This window comes from Anthonomus grandis, chromosome 2 (assembly GCF_022605725.1).
Source record: "Anthonomus grandis grandis chromosome 2, icAntGran1.3, whole genome shotgun sequence".
Taxonomy (NCBI): Eukaryota; Metazoa; Arthropoda; class Insecta; order Coleoptera; family Curculionidae; genus Anthonomus; species Anthonomus grandis.
In genome coordinates, this window is record NC_065547.1 from 9,104,845 (window position 1) to 9,122,656 (window position 17,812).

Sequence of the window (17,812 nt, forward strand, 5' to 3'; positions counted from 1 at the left end):
TTGGAGTTAGTCCATATAGTTTTTTTGCGAATTTCCTGGGCTCGTATTAGTGAAAAAGGTAGCCACTCCTGCATCCTCACTGCTCCATTCGGCTAAGTCAGCATCAGCGTCTTGGGACAAAGTATCATTCCCAAATATAATAGGCATATTTTCTATGTCAAACAAATCATTTGCTGGCGACGCCGCTGCCGTTGGGCCTACTATTTCTGCGTCCCCTTCAATCTCACCTTCACTAACATCTCCTAACTCGCTAATGTTGTCACAAGGAATTTCTTCCAAATAATCATATAGGTCATTGGAGTTGGGATTGATAAGCTTGTTATAAAATTTATCTGTAAATAAAAATAAAATCTAAAAAAACCCTTAAAAAAATACTCATGAAATGTTGAGGAAATTATGTGCCTAAGACACTGATGTCACCGCCCTGAGCACACCATATATTTTCTATAAAACTAACTATATAACCTTTTTCTCAAAATTGCATTCTAGCGATAACATAAATATCATCCTAGATATTTTATTTCTAATATAAAAGCAAATCTTACCACCCATGGTCCCAAAAACTGCTCTAACAACCAAAAAACAGGGAAACTTGTTACCACAACAATACCACGTGCGAACATTAATATGCAAACTGTCCAAATAATACTCGACTCTTATTGGCGCTTAAATTTAGAGGAGCGACACGCTTCCGCATACGTCATCAATGATATCTTCCCTGTAAGCACACCAGGACCGTCAGTAAAAATTAATTTGTAAGTGTCCTCACCGCAGGCACACTAGCACACGAAGGGTTAAAACTACATATGGCTAGGAAAATTTGTAACTTTTCTGTTACTTATATTTTCCGCCTCTGCTTTATGAATTTCAATTGTTAAAATATGCATTCGTTTGTTCTTTCCTGTCAAGGCTAGCCAACGTAAACGACCCTAAGTAATACACACTCTCAAACCTGTTTTTGTCCTTTAATCCATCCTCAGGAATCGCCTTATTTTGACGTAAAAAAAATAAAATGTTTTTAGTAGTACCTAAGGTAGTCTCATACATATCTGCTAGTGACTAAAAACCTTGATGAATAAAATTATAGAAGCATTTAAACATTATTGTTCTCTTTTTAAACAAAGTAATCTCGGTAGTCTTATTGTACTCAATGCTTATCCACTAATTTTTTATTAAATTTACGCCAATTTCTTAAAACATTTATTATTTAATCCCTAACATCATCTCAACTTATTCCTTATATATTCTACTTTATCTTCAAAATTTAAATCCAGAAAATTTCGCCAAACGACCTGTAAATACAAAAGAAATAAAGTGGGAAAAAAATATATATTTTTTTCAATTACCTGCACTGGATTATATCCAATCTTTTCCAAATGCCTAATTTTCATGGCAAGAGTTCCCAGTGGTTCCGGTAATTCATTCTTTAACCCCCTAGTAGTATTATTTCGAGTCAATATAAGGATAGCATACCATTTTAGGGTGCCATCTTGATGAGGAAACATTACATCACCATGAATGTATCTCTCAAAACCCAAAAGTTTTGTGAATTTATTAGTGTTTAGGTCTTTACACACAATTATATCTAAAAACAAAATATAGGGTAATAAACATGAGGCATCACATGCTTCCGAAATAATGCACCTGCCATAGGAAAGTGTGGCACCACATGCCTCACACTGACAAAATCTGTGGTATCATGCCCAACCACTTTTTTGACAGAATCAAGGGCGTCTAAGAAAAATTGGTCCTTAGGACTGATTTTTTTCCATTGGTCGTGGCTTGGGGGCCATTCTGTTTGCCATTTGGCAGCCTTATATCGTATTTCGGGTCTTAATCTGTTACCTTTATAATCTGGACATTCAACATCGATGGCACAGTCGAGGCAAAAGAGCTGGCGCGGCAGGAGCTTAGGGAACTTTCCTTGAAATGAAGTAATATTAATAATTAACATAAAAATAGATAGATAGACAATCTTCGGCAACGAGTTATAACAGTATTTGGAAGTGTAAGAAATGAGTTTTAAAATAGATTGTATTTTCAGCATGTTATTTAAGAAAATCGCATCTTACAAAAATTACGCTTTTTTTGATCTTATATCAAATTAGAAAAAACAAGGGTATCACAAATAGTAAAATGCTATTTAATATTTATGGGTTGGGGAGGATGGAACTAAACAGATTGCTCACTCCATGTCTTAAATTTTCTTTCCCCCACTTATAAAACATTTGTTCCAAATTTGGTTTTTCTAACTTATTTAATTCAAGAGATATTTGCAATGCAAGTTTTTGACATCCTTCATGTATTCTTGTACATGAATATGAGTCCGGCTCTTAATTAATTGTTCCCCCTCCAATTATTTTTTTAATGCGTTTTAGTAGGAGAGCCAGCGACACTCGACCCTACGTCATCCCAGTCGACCGATAAAAACCGGTCAACATCGCATTTGGCACACGAATTTTCACGGCACACATAATAATTATTCTTGATGTGCACATTCTAAGCTTCAATTTTTAAAAAATTGTCAAAATTCTTGATGATGTAAGCACAATAGTTACAAGCAACCCCTTTGCGCTCGGTCAACAAGGGTTCGGCACAAGGGAGGGGGCGGCACACATATATTTCCTTAAAGTCAATCAATCAATTAATCAAATATGCTTTATTGTCAAAAAAATTTAAAAAATTTTGTAGACAAAGCTATACATAAAAAGCAAAACACACAAATGTACTAAATAAATATATACAAAACTGGGTACAAAAGACATAAATGTACCTGGTCACGTGCCACCTGTCCCCTTCCATGTCATGTACCTATTTATTTCATTCCTAAATACGTTACGAATCAAGATTTTCGTATTTCTCATTAATTAATTACACTAATTGGCACAGGATTTGCTCGGTCGGCAAGGGTGTCCCATACTCGCCCGTGTCCAAGCTATGCACTGTTATTATTCATAACACAATTCGCGATGACGTAGGGTCGAGTGTCGCTGGCTCTTAGGCTATTTGTATAAAAATATGAAATTTGGCACCATTAGCAACCTAAATACTACTTTTTGGTCTCTAGCTTATTTTGCAAAACTTGTAAATGGCAGCGGTACGCCATTTTGAAAAATAAAATTAGATAGAAAGCAGGGTCATGCGATACATTGTTTAAAAGCTCCCACTGAATGCTTTATGGTCCTAGAATATTAAGTCATTACTTCCACCCATAGCAAAATGGCACCCTTTCAGAATCTTATTTTTCGCATTTTTATTTTCTTTACTACACCTGTCTGTTTAGTTGTAATTTATTTGTTTGTAGAGTTTGCATTTTTTGTTTGTTTTCAAGTCAAGGATTGTGTAAAATTAGGCTTTAAGAAACCAAAAGAATAGTTAACATAAGTGTAACGAAATTAAGTACCTTGGTAATATGATAGACCGGAATCCTATAGGGGCAACCCATATTAATAATGTTGCATCCAAAATTAGAAAGTTGATTTATAAATTCTATATGCTAAGAGAGATATTAAGTACTATTCTTACTATTTTATTATATAAGTCCTTAGTGGAATCTTTGTTATGTTATGCTATAGTAGTGTAGGGAAAATTATATAGCACTGATAGCTTGTATATTGTCTTTAATATTTAAAGAATTGTATATTCTAACAACCTATAAAAGATCAAAATAATCCATTCTTATCAGACAAGAATAAATGTTAATAGATATTCAGGCACAAAACTTAGCTTCAAAACTATAGAATGTGCTTCCAATAGCAATTAGAAAAATAACCTAAATAAGTTAAAAAGTTTAGTAATGAATGTAAAACGTCTATATTTGAAAATGCACTGCTGTTTAATAAAATAATAAATTGATAGGTACAAAGCAGGTTACAAGTCAAGGTGTGTAGAAGTATTTTTTTTTTAAGAACTGTTTTGAATATAAGAGCAAACTTTCAGTTGTCTAGAGGCAAAACTACATTAAAGACTATAAAACAAATTTTTGGAATTGGTGAATAAATCTGTATCTTGAATTTATAAAGCAAAGAAATAAAGCAATCATATGATTAAAATTAAAAAATTATACAGGTTTCGAAAGAGCATTCAATAAGGTTCTATTTACAATATTGTGAGTAAGGTTGGATAAAAAGTATGGATATTAATGTTAATATAATGTGGGAGTAATATTTGCTGCTAAATTGTCATTTAATGCCCATGTAGAATATGTAGCAAATATAGCTTTTAACATGTATGGTTTTATGGTGCGACATATTAAGGTCTTTAAAAACCCTTAATGTTCCCTTCAGTTTTCATTTGTAAGAAGCATTTTAGAATATGCGTAAATGTTCTGAATGTGCGAGTAAATGTAAGTTTATTAGTTTCTACAAGAAAAATAAAAGGTTTGACTCATTTTACAATATAGAAGGTGTTTCAGAACTATGGGATCAAACTTCTGGGGGTTGTTCAGTGCAGCAGAAGAATCCATTTGAGTATAGGAACCCATGTCCGGAAATGCGTCACTACGCCACACGGCCCTAAGACGCGTTAAAATTTAAAAAAAACACTAATTATTAATTAAATAGGATCTGCTGCATTTATTTTTACCTTTTGTACATGATACCATAACAACAATTGTTTAAAATCAACGCTTATCAATGTTAATTCTCAATGTCATGTTTAAAAATTTTATAGCTTACAATTTTTAAACATTTATTGCTAATGGAAAACTTTAACAATCAAGAATTGGCGGATATGCATACGGAGTGGCATACGGAGCAACAAACTGCAATGCACGAGCAGCATCGCGGTTGTATCATGAATGTGATCCCGAACGACAGCATCCTGGATACAAAAAGTTTATTGCGGTTCATCAGCGGCTCGCTGAGACAGGCATGTTTAAGACCAAGATGTATGATACTGGTGTTGCTCGAACCGTAAGAACGGTCGAATTTGAAGAAGAGGTGCTTCAGCGAGTTGCCGATGAACCATCAAATAGCACACGTGACGTCGCTAAGAATATGAATACGAGTAACGCTTCTGTCTGGCGGGTACTACACGAGCAACAACTCCATGGACATGGGCTCCTCCCATACTCAAATGGATTCTACTGTTGCACTGAACAACCCCTAGAAGTTTGATCCCATAGTTCTGAAATACCCTGTAGAGGGTGTTTCTCTTCAGTCATGTAATATTATTAAGGATCTTGGTGTTTGGTTTAATAAGCACCTATACTTTAAAACACATATAACTTATCTGGTTCTTAACTCCTCGAAAGTTTTTGGCTTTATTTTGCGTAATTGCAGGGCATTTTAATTGCACAAGGCCTGTAAAAGGATATATATGTCTCTTGTTGTGTCACAGTTGGAATATGCATCAATGATATGGTTCCCTTTTTACACAAATTGTTGTACTGACCTATAAAGGGCTCAAAATAAATTTATTCGATTTTGTTTATATAAGCTTGGTATGAGGATTCCAATGATCACATTTATGATGACTATGATGATGGTTGTTGGACTTATCAACGCTGAGGCAAAGGAGAGTTTACGCTGATTTGGTGGTCTTGTATAAATTAGTGAATGGTCAGTTAAACTGTCCTGAACTCCTTGGTGCAATATCTTTCAATATACCATCTAGGAATTTTAGGCATAATAGATTATTCTCACTACCATTTCATAGCACTAATTATGCATCCCACTCCCGTATGGAACGGACACTTAAGTTTATTAATTCTAATGAAGTTGAAATATTGGGAATAACTTTACCTTGTTTTAAGAGGCAAATTAAAAGTTTAATCTAATTTCAGTGTTCAAAGATCTATTAGGGTCATCGGGTAATATTATTATTATTATTTCTATTATGATTACTATTTTTTTGTTATTTCCATAACCTGATTTTTTAATGTGAATTAATGAATTGCTATTGATTAATGTTGGATCTTAATTAATAGTAAATGTTTTGATATATTTTTATTGTTGATTTTATTCAAATATTGGGCTAATATGGATTGTTATTTGTTATTGTTTTAATAGTTTATATTACTTGTTGGAATGTAGGAATATATATTACTTTTTTGTAATGGGGTTGATCCCATATATAAAGAATAAAAAAAGAAATATGCAAATGTATTTTGGTATCCTTACTATAATTCCTCTAAACATTACCTTGAAAGAGTCCAGAAGAAAATGATACTCTATAAGTGTTTTAAAGAAACAGGCCTTTTTCACTATTTCATCTCCTCTATTTTCTATTTTTTTTAAATTTTCTCTGCAGCAGATACAATATGGATATCTTGCAGAAACATATTATGATTTCTTGCCTGGTATATTTACATAAAATCCTTAAAAAAAACTCTGCATTTCGATCTAAATTACCTTTTAATATCGTTAGTTATAACGCAAACAATTAGGTTCCTTTTTATATTTTTGATGTGGGTAACAACAACCGTCAACTACGGTCACTCCCGTCATAATATTTGTAGATTATATAATTAAAAGATTATATAATAATGTTGATATCTTTAATGATGATTATAACAAGTTTTTGTCAACTATAAAGACCTTAGTGCAATTTAAAAATACTGTTTTGTCTTTTACTATAAGTTTATATTTGAAGATGTGTGTACTTAGTAATAGGATTTATTGTCCTAACTCTACCACTAACTCTAAGAGCTTTTTATTAATCAAAAACTTCAGTCAAATCAAAACAATTCCTTGAATATTAAATATTTAGGCTTATTAATTGATACCACTTTGTCATAGAACTTGTATATTATTAGAATAAAAACATCACCTTTTGCTGGATTATTTCGAAAAACATACACAAAAAACCAATACATAAAGAAAAATAAAAATTGGTTGAAAAAAAATGAAAGACTTGACCAATTACCTATTTTTTTCAGCTAAAACTCTGTATGCATGCATTTGACTCACTAAAACAGCTTAATGTTCTCTGGCCTGGATGGCATCACAGCCTTCATACTCAAGGGCTCATTCTTTCCTGCTCTTTATTTAAACTTTTAACATGTCTCTTATGAAAGAACAACTTTTTGGAAAAGAAACTATATTCAGCCAATTTATAAGTCTAAAGCAAAGGATAACATCAAGGAGGGTAAATATCATTCAATCAACTATGGCTGACGTTTTTGATAAGCTTGTCACTGCAGTTATCTGGGATCTGGATTAAATCTCTTGGTGACAATCAACATGGTTCTTGTGTAGGTAAGTCAATTATCACCAATCTCACAGAATACATACAAGTTTCAGTTACTTAAAAAAAAAGGGTTGGCAGCTAGACAGTTTATATACAGATTATAGTAAAACCCCTTTGACCAGACACGAACTTTCAATTGGTAAATTGGAGTTAATGGGTATTAGAGTAGAGGGTATCTCCTGGCCTAGATTTACAGCTCTTTGTCTGAGATGTGTGAGACCTGGTGATTCTTTATCTTTTGAGATTCTGGTCTGATACCTATTAAACCTTTTAAACGAATTTTATCTAAGCCCTATGGAGCGAAAAAAAAATTTTTTGAAACTTAAAATGCCTATATGCGGAAAAGTTGCGTTTTGTTATTACAAATTGGTGTGCAAAATTTCAGATTTCTACGGCGTCACCTTTGGCTGCCCAAATGACCTTGAAAATTGGCTTTTTATATTACGCGGCCTTTTTATATAAAGATTTTAAAAAATGTGCCTGCAAGACCAAAGTGCCTGTAGCTGAACGGGATTTTCTGTTAGATCAGCGAACCACTCAAAAAATGGCAATTGGCAATGTTGACGCCAAGGTTAGTAAAATAATCCAAAAAAAATTAGAGCGTAAAACTAAGGAGGAAGAAAGAAAACAACGACATCTCTTAAAAAAAACTGAAACAGATAACCAGTCGGAAGTATCTTCTTCTTCCAGTAAAAATAGTAAAATTATAGAAAAAGAATATTCCCAGGTAAATAGCGAAAGTTCTATAGAAGAAAGCTGCCCCTCAACTTCTCAAATGAGACTAAAACTTCCAAGTTTAGCGCAAGCTTGCGATAGAACAGGCGTATCCGATAGATCTGCCGCAATTATTGTAAATGCAGCTCTAACAGATATGGGAATTTTAACCAAAGAAGACCGCTCCAAGATCGTCGATCGAAGCAAAATAAGAAGAGAGAGAACAAAAGCGCGTAGTGACCTAAAAAGAAAAGATAAGGAAATATCATTTCCATTATATGGTTTATATTTTGACGGACGGAAAGACCAAACAATAATTCAAGTCAAAGGCGAAAATACATGTTCAAGAAAAACCATAATAGAAGAGCATATTGTACTAGTATCGGAACCAGGATCCACGTATTTAGGTCATGTAACTCCAACTTCTGGTCATTCAACCAATATCAAAAAAAGCATTTTAGAATTCCTAGAGAAAAACATGGATCTTTCTAAACTTCAGGCTATTGGATGTGATGGTACAGTAGTGAATACTGGTGTAAAAAATGGAATATTGAGACAAATTGAAGTTTCTCTTAGACAACCTTTACAATGGTTCGTTTGTTTGTTACATGCAAAGGAACTTCCTTTGCATCATTTACTGCAAAATTTAGACGGCAGTACTATTGGGCCTAAAGGATATAGCGGCGAAATAGGAAAACATTTGGAAAACTGTGAAAAAATGCCTGTTAAAAAGTTTGAAAAAATCGAAACTACTTTGCCTGCAATTACTCCAAGTGAACTTAGTACCGACCAGCAATACCTTTATGAAAACTGTACTGCAATTTCAACAGGAAACATTTCTTTGAGTTTGTCGCAGAGAGGACCGGGAAAATTGAATCATTCCAGGTGGTTAACTACAGCCAATCGAATTTTGAGATTATATGTTGGTACCGAAAATTCATCAACAAATCTTAAAATTTTAATGCAATATATTATGAAAGTGTATGCTGTTTCATGGTTTGAAATAAAATCTAAACCTTCCTGTAGGCATGGCAGCAAACATGTTTTTGGAATTATTGAAAAATCCAGACTCTTACCAGAAGAAATTAGAAATATTATTGATCCTGTCATTCAAAGAAACGGGTACTTCGCTCACCCAGAAAACATGTTGTTAGCTATGCTCTCTGATAGTAGAAAAGCAGTAAGAGAATTAGGTTTAAGAAGACTGCTAAAATGTAGACAATACAAGCCATTAGAACTAAAAGTATGTGAGTTTAAGACCCTTATTAAATTTCAAGGCCACAGACTACATTGACCTAATTGATTGGCAGTCAATAACAAAAAGTCAATATTATAAAGTTTTAGAGAACTAAAAAAATTATAAGCATATAATATAGTGGTGAGTTCTGGGTTATTTTCTTTCAAAAAAGTAGTTTCAATAAAATTTTAAAAGGAAATAAGCAAAGAGCTGCATAGAAATTTGGAAACATTTTGATTTTTTTTTTAAATATTCATGCCTCGTTGGGCAGCCAAAGATAAGGTCACACCAAACCCAGATTTTGCGCAGTAATCAGCGGTTTGAAAAGGCAACTTTTTCAAATATAGGCATCGCCATATCTCACAAATAAAAAAAATCGGCCATTTTCACTCCACCCTAAAGACTCTCTTGCCCTTAGAGTTAAATTTGGACCATTTGCCTAAGGGATCTTCAGACAATGTTCTGCTTTTGAATGAATTAAAGTGTGTAGTAACACCTTTTAACTCATAGTAGGAATTTTCTTGATTTTGCTTATAGGAATAAAATTCATAAAGATCTGGGTGTAACTATTGATTCTCAGCTATCTTTCAGTGATCACTTTTTTTTATCAAGGAAAGACTTACCAGCAACTAATTTCGCATAATACTAAAGATTTTTCGCCTGTGATTTTTTAAAGATTTATATTTTTCTTATGTTAGATTATGTTTAGAATAGGTCACCTGGTTACCACTGCTATATTAATTTGTTAGAGGTTGTCCAGCGAAAAGTTTATCAGGCTGCTAGTCTTTAGGTTAACTAATGATATTTCATATATAAATTATAAGGAAGTAAAATGTTTGGCCTTGAAATACTTGAATCAAGTTGACATTGCAGTCAGATGTTTTTTTTTACATAAACTTGGGTAGATTAATTTTACTAAACTTCTAATTTACTAAGCCTTCTTAATTTACAAGTTTCAAATCAGCATACTAGAAATTCCAATCTATTTAAAGTGCTCTTTCATCCTACCAATTATGGATGCAAAAATCCAATTTCTGTAGTGTAAAAATGTTATAGGGTTAAGGAACTGTTTTAGTTGATCATATTTTCTTCACCACTGTTTATCAAAATTTATATGTAGTTTGTTATCTAGGTTTAATTTGTGATTTTCCTATTACATTTTTTATGATAGATTTTAAGCCATCTTTTAAGATTAATGGACTTAATTTTAATGCATTTTAATTCTATTATTGGAGTTTTCTGTTGATAAATAAATATAATTAATTAGTAGTGGACATAAGGAATACTATATATAGTAAACAAGCCAGAACTCAAGAAAAATTTCATGATTTGAATTAGTTGATGATTTAAGCTGCAGTTGTATCTTGTTTTCCTTTTGTTTCATTGCATAATTTAACTATAAATCTATTTTAAGTTAAAATGTAGATTGCACAAAAAAAATACCTTTCTACTCTACCTTTTAACAACCAAAAAGCCATGGTTAACCTTAAAAGCGCAATCTATTTATTTATAAAACTTACCAAAATTATTAATGATAAAATCATAATCAAGTACTCTATTCATCAATTCATAAGAATAAAGGCCCCTTAAACTCAAATAATTGAGGGCAGCGGGAAGACATCTTGGGTGTTGATTAAATTCCCCTATTCTGCTATCCTTATGTAGTTCTTCAAATGCTTTTTGAAATATATCTGGTTTAGTTTGTGGATCATATGTAAACATTGTCAAAACATTTAGAATTCTTTCGATATCTTTTAGGCGTGCATTTGACATGTCTTCCACCAACTTCTGAGAGCATTTCCTAAAATATTTTTTAAAATGTATTGCCATCATCACTTTCTTTCAATACTCACTTTAATATCCCTTTATGACATGTTTGTAGGGAAGTAGCCAGAAGGGCCACATGAAGACATGCTAACTCTGAAAATCTATCAATTTCAGGGTACAATTTATCTAGCATTATATCAATTTTTAGAAGAAGTTGTGCAGGCTGGGAGAGTCTTAGGGCCTAAAAGTGCATTTTTTATGGTTTTTTTTGGTTAAGAAAATACTAAAATAATATTACCTACTTTCATAATGGCACTCAGACTAATGTCATGTATCCCCAAAGCATTCCTACTTACAGAATCCACCATCTCTTCCATAATATTCAATGTTTTAATTTTAGTATTTGATTTAAAGTACCCTAAAGCCACTACAGCCAACTCGTCAACATTCATCTCCCCAACTTTGTATTTCAAAGCATACTCATATTCAAAATCCACTGGCCTGTTTCTGCAGACATTAAAATAAAAAAATATCCTGACTAATTGATCTTTGGTCATACGATCCGCTTTTTTGGTAAGCTTGTCTAACATTTCAAATATATAATCACATATTTTTGCCAGTTTTAATTGATACCATACATCAGCAAAGGCAAAAAGTGTATCTAAATCCCAGCTGTTGATTTTCCAGCAACAAATATCATCTAGGCAGCTCCATAGGTCGTGGAAATTGTGAGAATTGAAAGCTGTACAAAAGGGATATTCAGCAATACATTTTAACAGTTCCAAAAGCTGCATGTCAGTAAATTTTTCACAATGGTCCATAAGACCATCCACTAAATGATCAAATCGAGTATCTGTTAAATTTATATTCTGTTGAATGCAGTAATTTTTCACTGTTTTGAAGGCATTTAAAATGTCTGTTGGATTGGTGTTGCGCCAATCTTTATTAAGGTAGTTTGTGAATGTAACTTCATTATTAACAGTCGTTTCAGTATATTCCTTTTTATCAGCATATGAACTGGGGCCAAGAACATTAAAAATAAACGTGTTTTCAGTGTCATGAAAGGATTTCTTCAGCTCAGTGCTGTAGTAAGGTGTTTTATGGTTAATATTGTTGACTCTACACACATGACTGGAACAGGATTTTTGGAACTGTGACAAGAGTTTCTGAGGCTTTAGGGCATGTACGACACGTTGCATAAACATTTTTTTTTAAAATAATTAATGTTATTAAAATAATTTAATTTTTGTTTGCTAGGCTATATTTATAGTTTTTTTTTCTTGGTTATGTTTTGATAACTTAGACATAACCTCATATTTTTACTTTGACAAGCAAACGTGGGAGAGCAACAATGATAATCTTAGACGAGGAAAGAGAGGAAACGCGTAACTCTGCTTTACCGGCGATTGTCCAGCCTGTGATCACGAAGTATTAATCTATGGCCTGTGACCATAATTCGATCGGCGGCCATTTTTAGCCAGAGAATCGAGTTTCCTGTTGTGTGTTGTAAAAAATTAGATTAAAGAAGAGTAGTCCTGGCACAAAGACACTTCCCCTGGTTCGAATTGCTTCATTTCTTTGAAGAAAACGCTGAGCCAGAACACCGGCTACTATTCAAAGAAAACTGGCTTCTTACTAAAACCATAATCTCGCTTAGTGCGGTTAAAGTTGCTATTAAATCATTTCAGCGCTTTAGATCACCAGGAGGGAACGGAATCTATGGCAGTGGCGGCCTAGATAGTAGTAGGAATAGGCATACGATTTTAATAGACTTTAAAATAGACAAGGAAGGGGCCTTCTATGGGAGTTAGCTCTCTTATTTGCAACTGGATCAAAGCCATGCTAAGTGACAGAAGTATAACGACCACCTTACGCACGAAGTGCATGCGAACGTGTGCACTTTAGGGCGTGCGAAACGAACGGGTGCTATAGTCCTCTCCTGTGGTCGCTACTCGTTGACGATCTTTTGCCCATAAATTGACTGTGAAAACTCGAACTCCAAGTTTATCAGATGTGATCAGATATCTAGTGATCCTCATAAAAGGAAAAAATGAGAAAGCAATTTCAACAGCACTACAAGAGGCGTTGCACATCATTTTAAAATGGTGCTAGAGGGAGGAAATGTTCATTAATCCGCATAAAATAGTAGTAGAAGATAGAAAAAGAAATATACGAATATTGACTCAAACCGCCAATCCTGAGAGGTGGAAATATCCAATTTGCAACAGATGCGAAATACCTTGGGATAACCTTAGATAGGAAACTAAAGCGAACATGCGAATATATTCAGACGGTTCTAAAACCAATTTTGGAGTGGGAGCTGGAATATACTGCACTGACCCAAGGACAGAAATATCTATCTGCCTTGGAAAACAACCAATAATGTTTAAAGCAAAATTACATGCCATTAAAATTCGTGCAAAAATACTGAACCAAATGCAACTTAAAAACAGAATTATCAAAATCTACGTGCTAGAATCCCCTTCCTGTACATCTAGAACAATATGGAACTACAAAAACGAGCTCATACCACTTAGGGAAGGGAACAAAATTGCCTTGACATGGATTTCGAGATATGCTAGGCTGACAGGAAATGCATGCAAAGGCTTTCATATCAGATGTTACAGATTGTATAAGGGAACTTAACAGGAAGTACCTAAAAGACCTAATGAGAATGTATACCGGCCACTACAGACTGCGTCAGCAGTTTGACTCTCCTTTGATTGGGAGACGAATACTTCTCCCAATCAAATTATCGAATTCTTAAAGAAGGCAGACTTGATTGTGGAAGTATAAACTCTTAGGAGTGAGCCACAATAAACTTAGGGTCTCAGTGGAGGGATAAAAGTTGCTCCACTCACAAAAAACCTAACCTATCCTTAATAATTTAATGTCTTAATTTATTTACATTTTTCCTTCTTTTATTCATCTTTTTTTAATAGGAAGTTCTTTATCTTCAAGAAAAAATTAACAAATTTGACAAAACCCTAATATACCCTTAGACCAAAACGATATACACTTTAGCAAAAAATAGAAGAAAGGTATTTAATTTAAACTAATATGTATTTAAAGAAAGGCGGGGAAACGGTATACAAGAGATATATGAACAAAAATTATATATCAGTTATGTAAAAAAATTATAAACGGATAACAAAGAATACAGGGTGTCAGTTTGAAAAGGTATTACCCTCTTTATGTCTGCCCCTGTATAAAATTTACAAATTTCCAAAAACACATCAAATTTATTTTTGAGCTTTTGATTTCATTTTGATTTAATTTTTTAGGTTAGCTTACAATCAAATTGCCGCAGCCCTCTGGTGGGAGCGAACGTAACCTCTAAAATCTTAAATTAAAAGAGGGGTCGAGTGATACTTAATTTTAAAAGTCTTTTAATTACCTTTACCACATACTTTATCTTTTTGTTAACACTTTATAAGAAAAAAAATTAAACAGTACATATATTCATTTTTTTTCGAGTAATAACTATTGTAACATAAAAAAGTAATAAAAAGTAACTTAATTTATAAAATGTGCATTCTCTTCCAAACAGTAATAAGATCTACTCTCAAACTCCTTTCTCTACACGCAGCTGTGATTCTTCTTTTTAAATCTTCCAAATTACTAGGTTGTGTTTTAAAAACAAATGATTTTAAATGCCTTCATAAAAGAAATCTAAAAGTGATAAATTGGGTAATTGTGGTGGCCATTCAATTACTCCTCGTCGACTAATTCAGGTAATCTATCATCTGCCAGGAAATCTATCATTTAACCACTCTCTAACTTGAGTTGCTAGTGGGAAGAAACGCTTGAACCTGTGGACTTCGACGTCATGTGGCAAAATAATAGCCAGTGGTGCCACGAAATTTATCTGCTGTATCTACCGACCACCAAGCGACACCCAATATAGGCGGCTCTTTTTGAACCTGGTTGATTGCATTAACCAACTGCAAATTGACTACCCAAGCGCAGAAATCATCGTCATGGGTGATTTTAACGTTCACAATATCAACTGGCTGCGCTTCTGCAACAAGAACGACGATGAAGGACGAAAAGCTGAGCTATTTGCCACCATATGCGGGCTTACGCAGCTTGTGGAGAAACCTACCAGAATCCCCGATCGAGACGGCGAGTTCGCGAGTCTCCTAGATCTGGTCTTGGCTTTAGACTCTGACTCGTACACTGTATCAGTACAGGCCCCCCTAGGAACATCGGATCACAAATTGATACCAGTTTCTTGCCAGTTGGATGTTAAAACGCAGGATCCTCCGATGCCGCGGAAGGTATGGCACTATAAATCAGCAGAGTGGAACCATCTTCGGGAATTTTATCGCTCATTTCCTTGGAAAGAAGTCTGCTTTAGAACCAATAACATCTCAGAATGTGCAAACCAAATTACAGAGACGATCTTGGCAGGAATGGAAGCTTATATACCTTGTTCTACTAAATGCGGATCAAACAACAAGCAATGGTTCAACCTGAATTGCAAAAAGGCAGTAAACACTAAAAACGCAGCATATCGCAAATGGCGTCAACATCCTTCCACCGAAAATCGGAAGAACTTTTTAACCTCCAGAAATAGCTGCAAGCGAATTATTGATGAATGCAAAGAGAGTCACAACAACAGGATTAAAAACAAACTACTAAGCTGCCCAAATGGAACAAGATCTTTCTGGTCGGTATCGAAAGCCGTTAGTCAAGGACGTTAGTCAAGTCGGCCTTGCCACCCTTAACAGCAGATGATGGTTTTATCGCGGTACCAGCAAGGGAAAAAGCCAACTTACTGAGTAAACTCTTCGCGTCCAATTCTACTCTGCACTCGCAAGGCAAAACACCACCATATTTGCCAAGGGTGAATTCATCGATGGGAGAAATTTCGTTTCCCCAACGAATTATAAATAAAATTCTTAAAAGCGTAGACACAAACAAAGCTTCTGGACCCGATGGAATTCCAGCTCTAGTACTAAAACGTTGTGCAGACGAATTGACTCCTCCCTTATGTAGACTATTCACGGCATCGTATAAGCAGGGCTCATTTCCAACAAGCTGGAAAACTGCTCGAGTGCAAGCTGTACCCAAAAAGGGTAAGAAGACGATCCCCTCCAATTACCGCCCGATTGCATTATTTCCAGTAATATCGAAGATTATGGAGAAAGCAGTCAATCAACAACTGTTAAGATATCTGGAATCATCTGGGCTAATCAGCGATCATCAATACGGCTTCCAAAAGCTTATATCCACCGGCGATCTTCTGGCTTACGTCACACACTTGTGGACGGAGGCCATGGAGAAGCACGGCGAGTCCCGCTCAGTCGCTCTTGACATTTCCAAGGCATTTGACAGAGTGTGGCATGAGGGACTACTAACCAAGCTCTCCTCAATCGGCATACAAAACTCATTATTGAATTGGATCAAAAGTTTTCTTGAACAACGAACAATCCAAGTAGCTGTCGATGGACACCTCTCCGACAAATTTAACATTAACGCTGGAGTCCCTCAAGGATGCATTCTATCCCCTACCCTTTTCTTGATATATATCAACGATTTGCTAGGAACCACTGTCAATCCAATCTACAGCTTTGCGGACGATAGCACACTTATTTCCACATTTAAGTCCGCCAAACCAACGATAGCCGCAAGTTCTCAGAATCTTAGGCAGCAACAAGTAGCTTCAACCAACAACCAACCAACAACGATATTAGAGAAATCTTGGAGTGGGGCGGTAACAATCTGGTTAATTTTAACGCTAAAAAAACGCAGGCTGCAGTATTTACGATGAAGTCTAACCTTGGTGGCCCGGAGCTGGTTATGGCAGGGAAAACATTGCCAATGAAATCATCTTTACATCTTCTAGGAGTCGAAGTCACCAACAGTGTGTCCTGGCATGACCACGTTGCCGAGATCGCCAGGGCAGCTTCTAAAAAACTCGGAGTGCTTTTCAAAACAAAAAAACTGTATACACCAGAACAGCTGCTGACTCTTTATAAGGCTCAAATACGCCCTTCCCTCGAGTATTGCTCGCATGTCTGGAGCTCTGCACCCAAGCATAGTTTAAAGCTGCTAGATTCTATACAGAAGAGAGCTACTCGTCTTATCGACAATCCAGAACGGACAAAGAGTCTAGATAGTCTAGAGCACAGGAGAAAGGTGGCTGATCTCTGTTTATTCTACCGTTATTATCACGGTAAGTGCTCCTCTGAGCTGGCAGGCCTGATTCCACCCAGGGCTGTTCCAGCAAGAAGGACGCGTCTAGCAGTTGCGGCTCATCAACATCGAGTCCACCTGCCTACCCCAAGGACGTCGCTGTATCGGGACTCATTCATCTGGAGAACATCTTCTTTGTGGAACGGGCTTCCACCTCACATATTTCCCGACGCATACAACCTGCAGCGATTCAAGATAAATGCCCACAAATATCTTCGCGCAAGCACCACTCCAAGAGTGACATAGGACTTTCCTCTTGTGCTTGTGTTTATCATAAAAAAAACGGGAGGAAAATAATGTGGTGGAGTTCCATATTGTTGGAAGTGTATAAAATTTTGTTGCCTAAGATTTCCAGTTGTGCAGCTTCATCCAAAACACGACGATTACTTATTTTTTTGTTTGCAATCGAACCACTTTCCATAAACTGAGCAATTAATTTGAACTCATATTAATGATTTAATTTAGAAAATTAAATTAGGATATCTTTCGTTAAACAATGCTGTCGTTCTTGCATATCTTTGATTTTCCCGTTAAATAAGAATAGTTTCTGTTCTTTGTTCAAGATTAAACACAATTTTTTAAAACATACTTAAGAGCGCACAATGCTTGACTTTCTTCAGTTTTTTTGGCAACTTTTTAACTAATTTGCCAATCGTTACTAAAGTGATTACCACGCAAATACTAGTAGAGGATATCTACCAT

At 35.0% G+C, this 17,812-nt stretch overlaps 1 protein-coding gene across 2 annotated transcripts; it reads right to left on the reverse strand.

Annotated features, from left to right (window-relative positions):
* Positions 1 to 834: 834 nt before the first annotated feature.
* On the reverse strand, positions 835 to 12,208 carry LOC126733610 (FAST kinase domain-containing protein 5, mitochondrial). 2 transcript variants are annotated; one of them, XM_050436974.1, is made up of 6 exons: positions 11,212 to 12,208; positions 10,996 to 11,150; positions 10,663 to 10,943; positions 1,645 to 1,923; positions 1,347 to 1,585; positions 835 to 1,292 (listed from the first exon to the last, which is right to left on the reverse strand). In XM_050436974.1, exons 1-6 carry the CDS (start codon positions 12,112 to 12,114, stop codon positions 1,221 to 1,223), a joined length of 1,929 nt encoding a protein of 642 aa, XP_050292931.1. In that variant the 5' UTR covers positions 12,115 to 12,208; the 3' UTR covers positions 835 to 1,220. The 2 variants fall into 2 exon arrangements, with proteins under 2 accessions (XP_050292931.1, XP_050292932.1); XM_050436975.1 differs by having other exon boundaries at positions 836 to 1,292; positions 11,208 to 11,356.
* Positions 12,209 to 17,812: the final 5,604 nt, after the last annotated feature.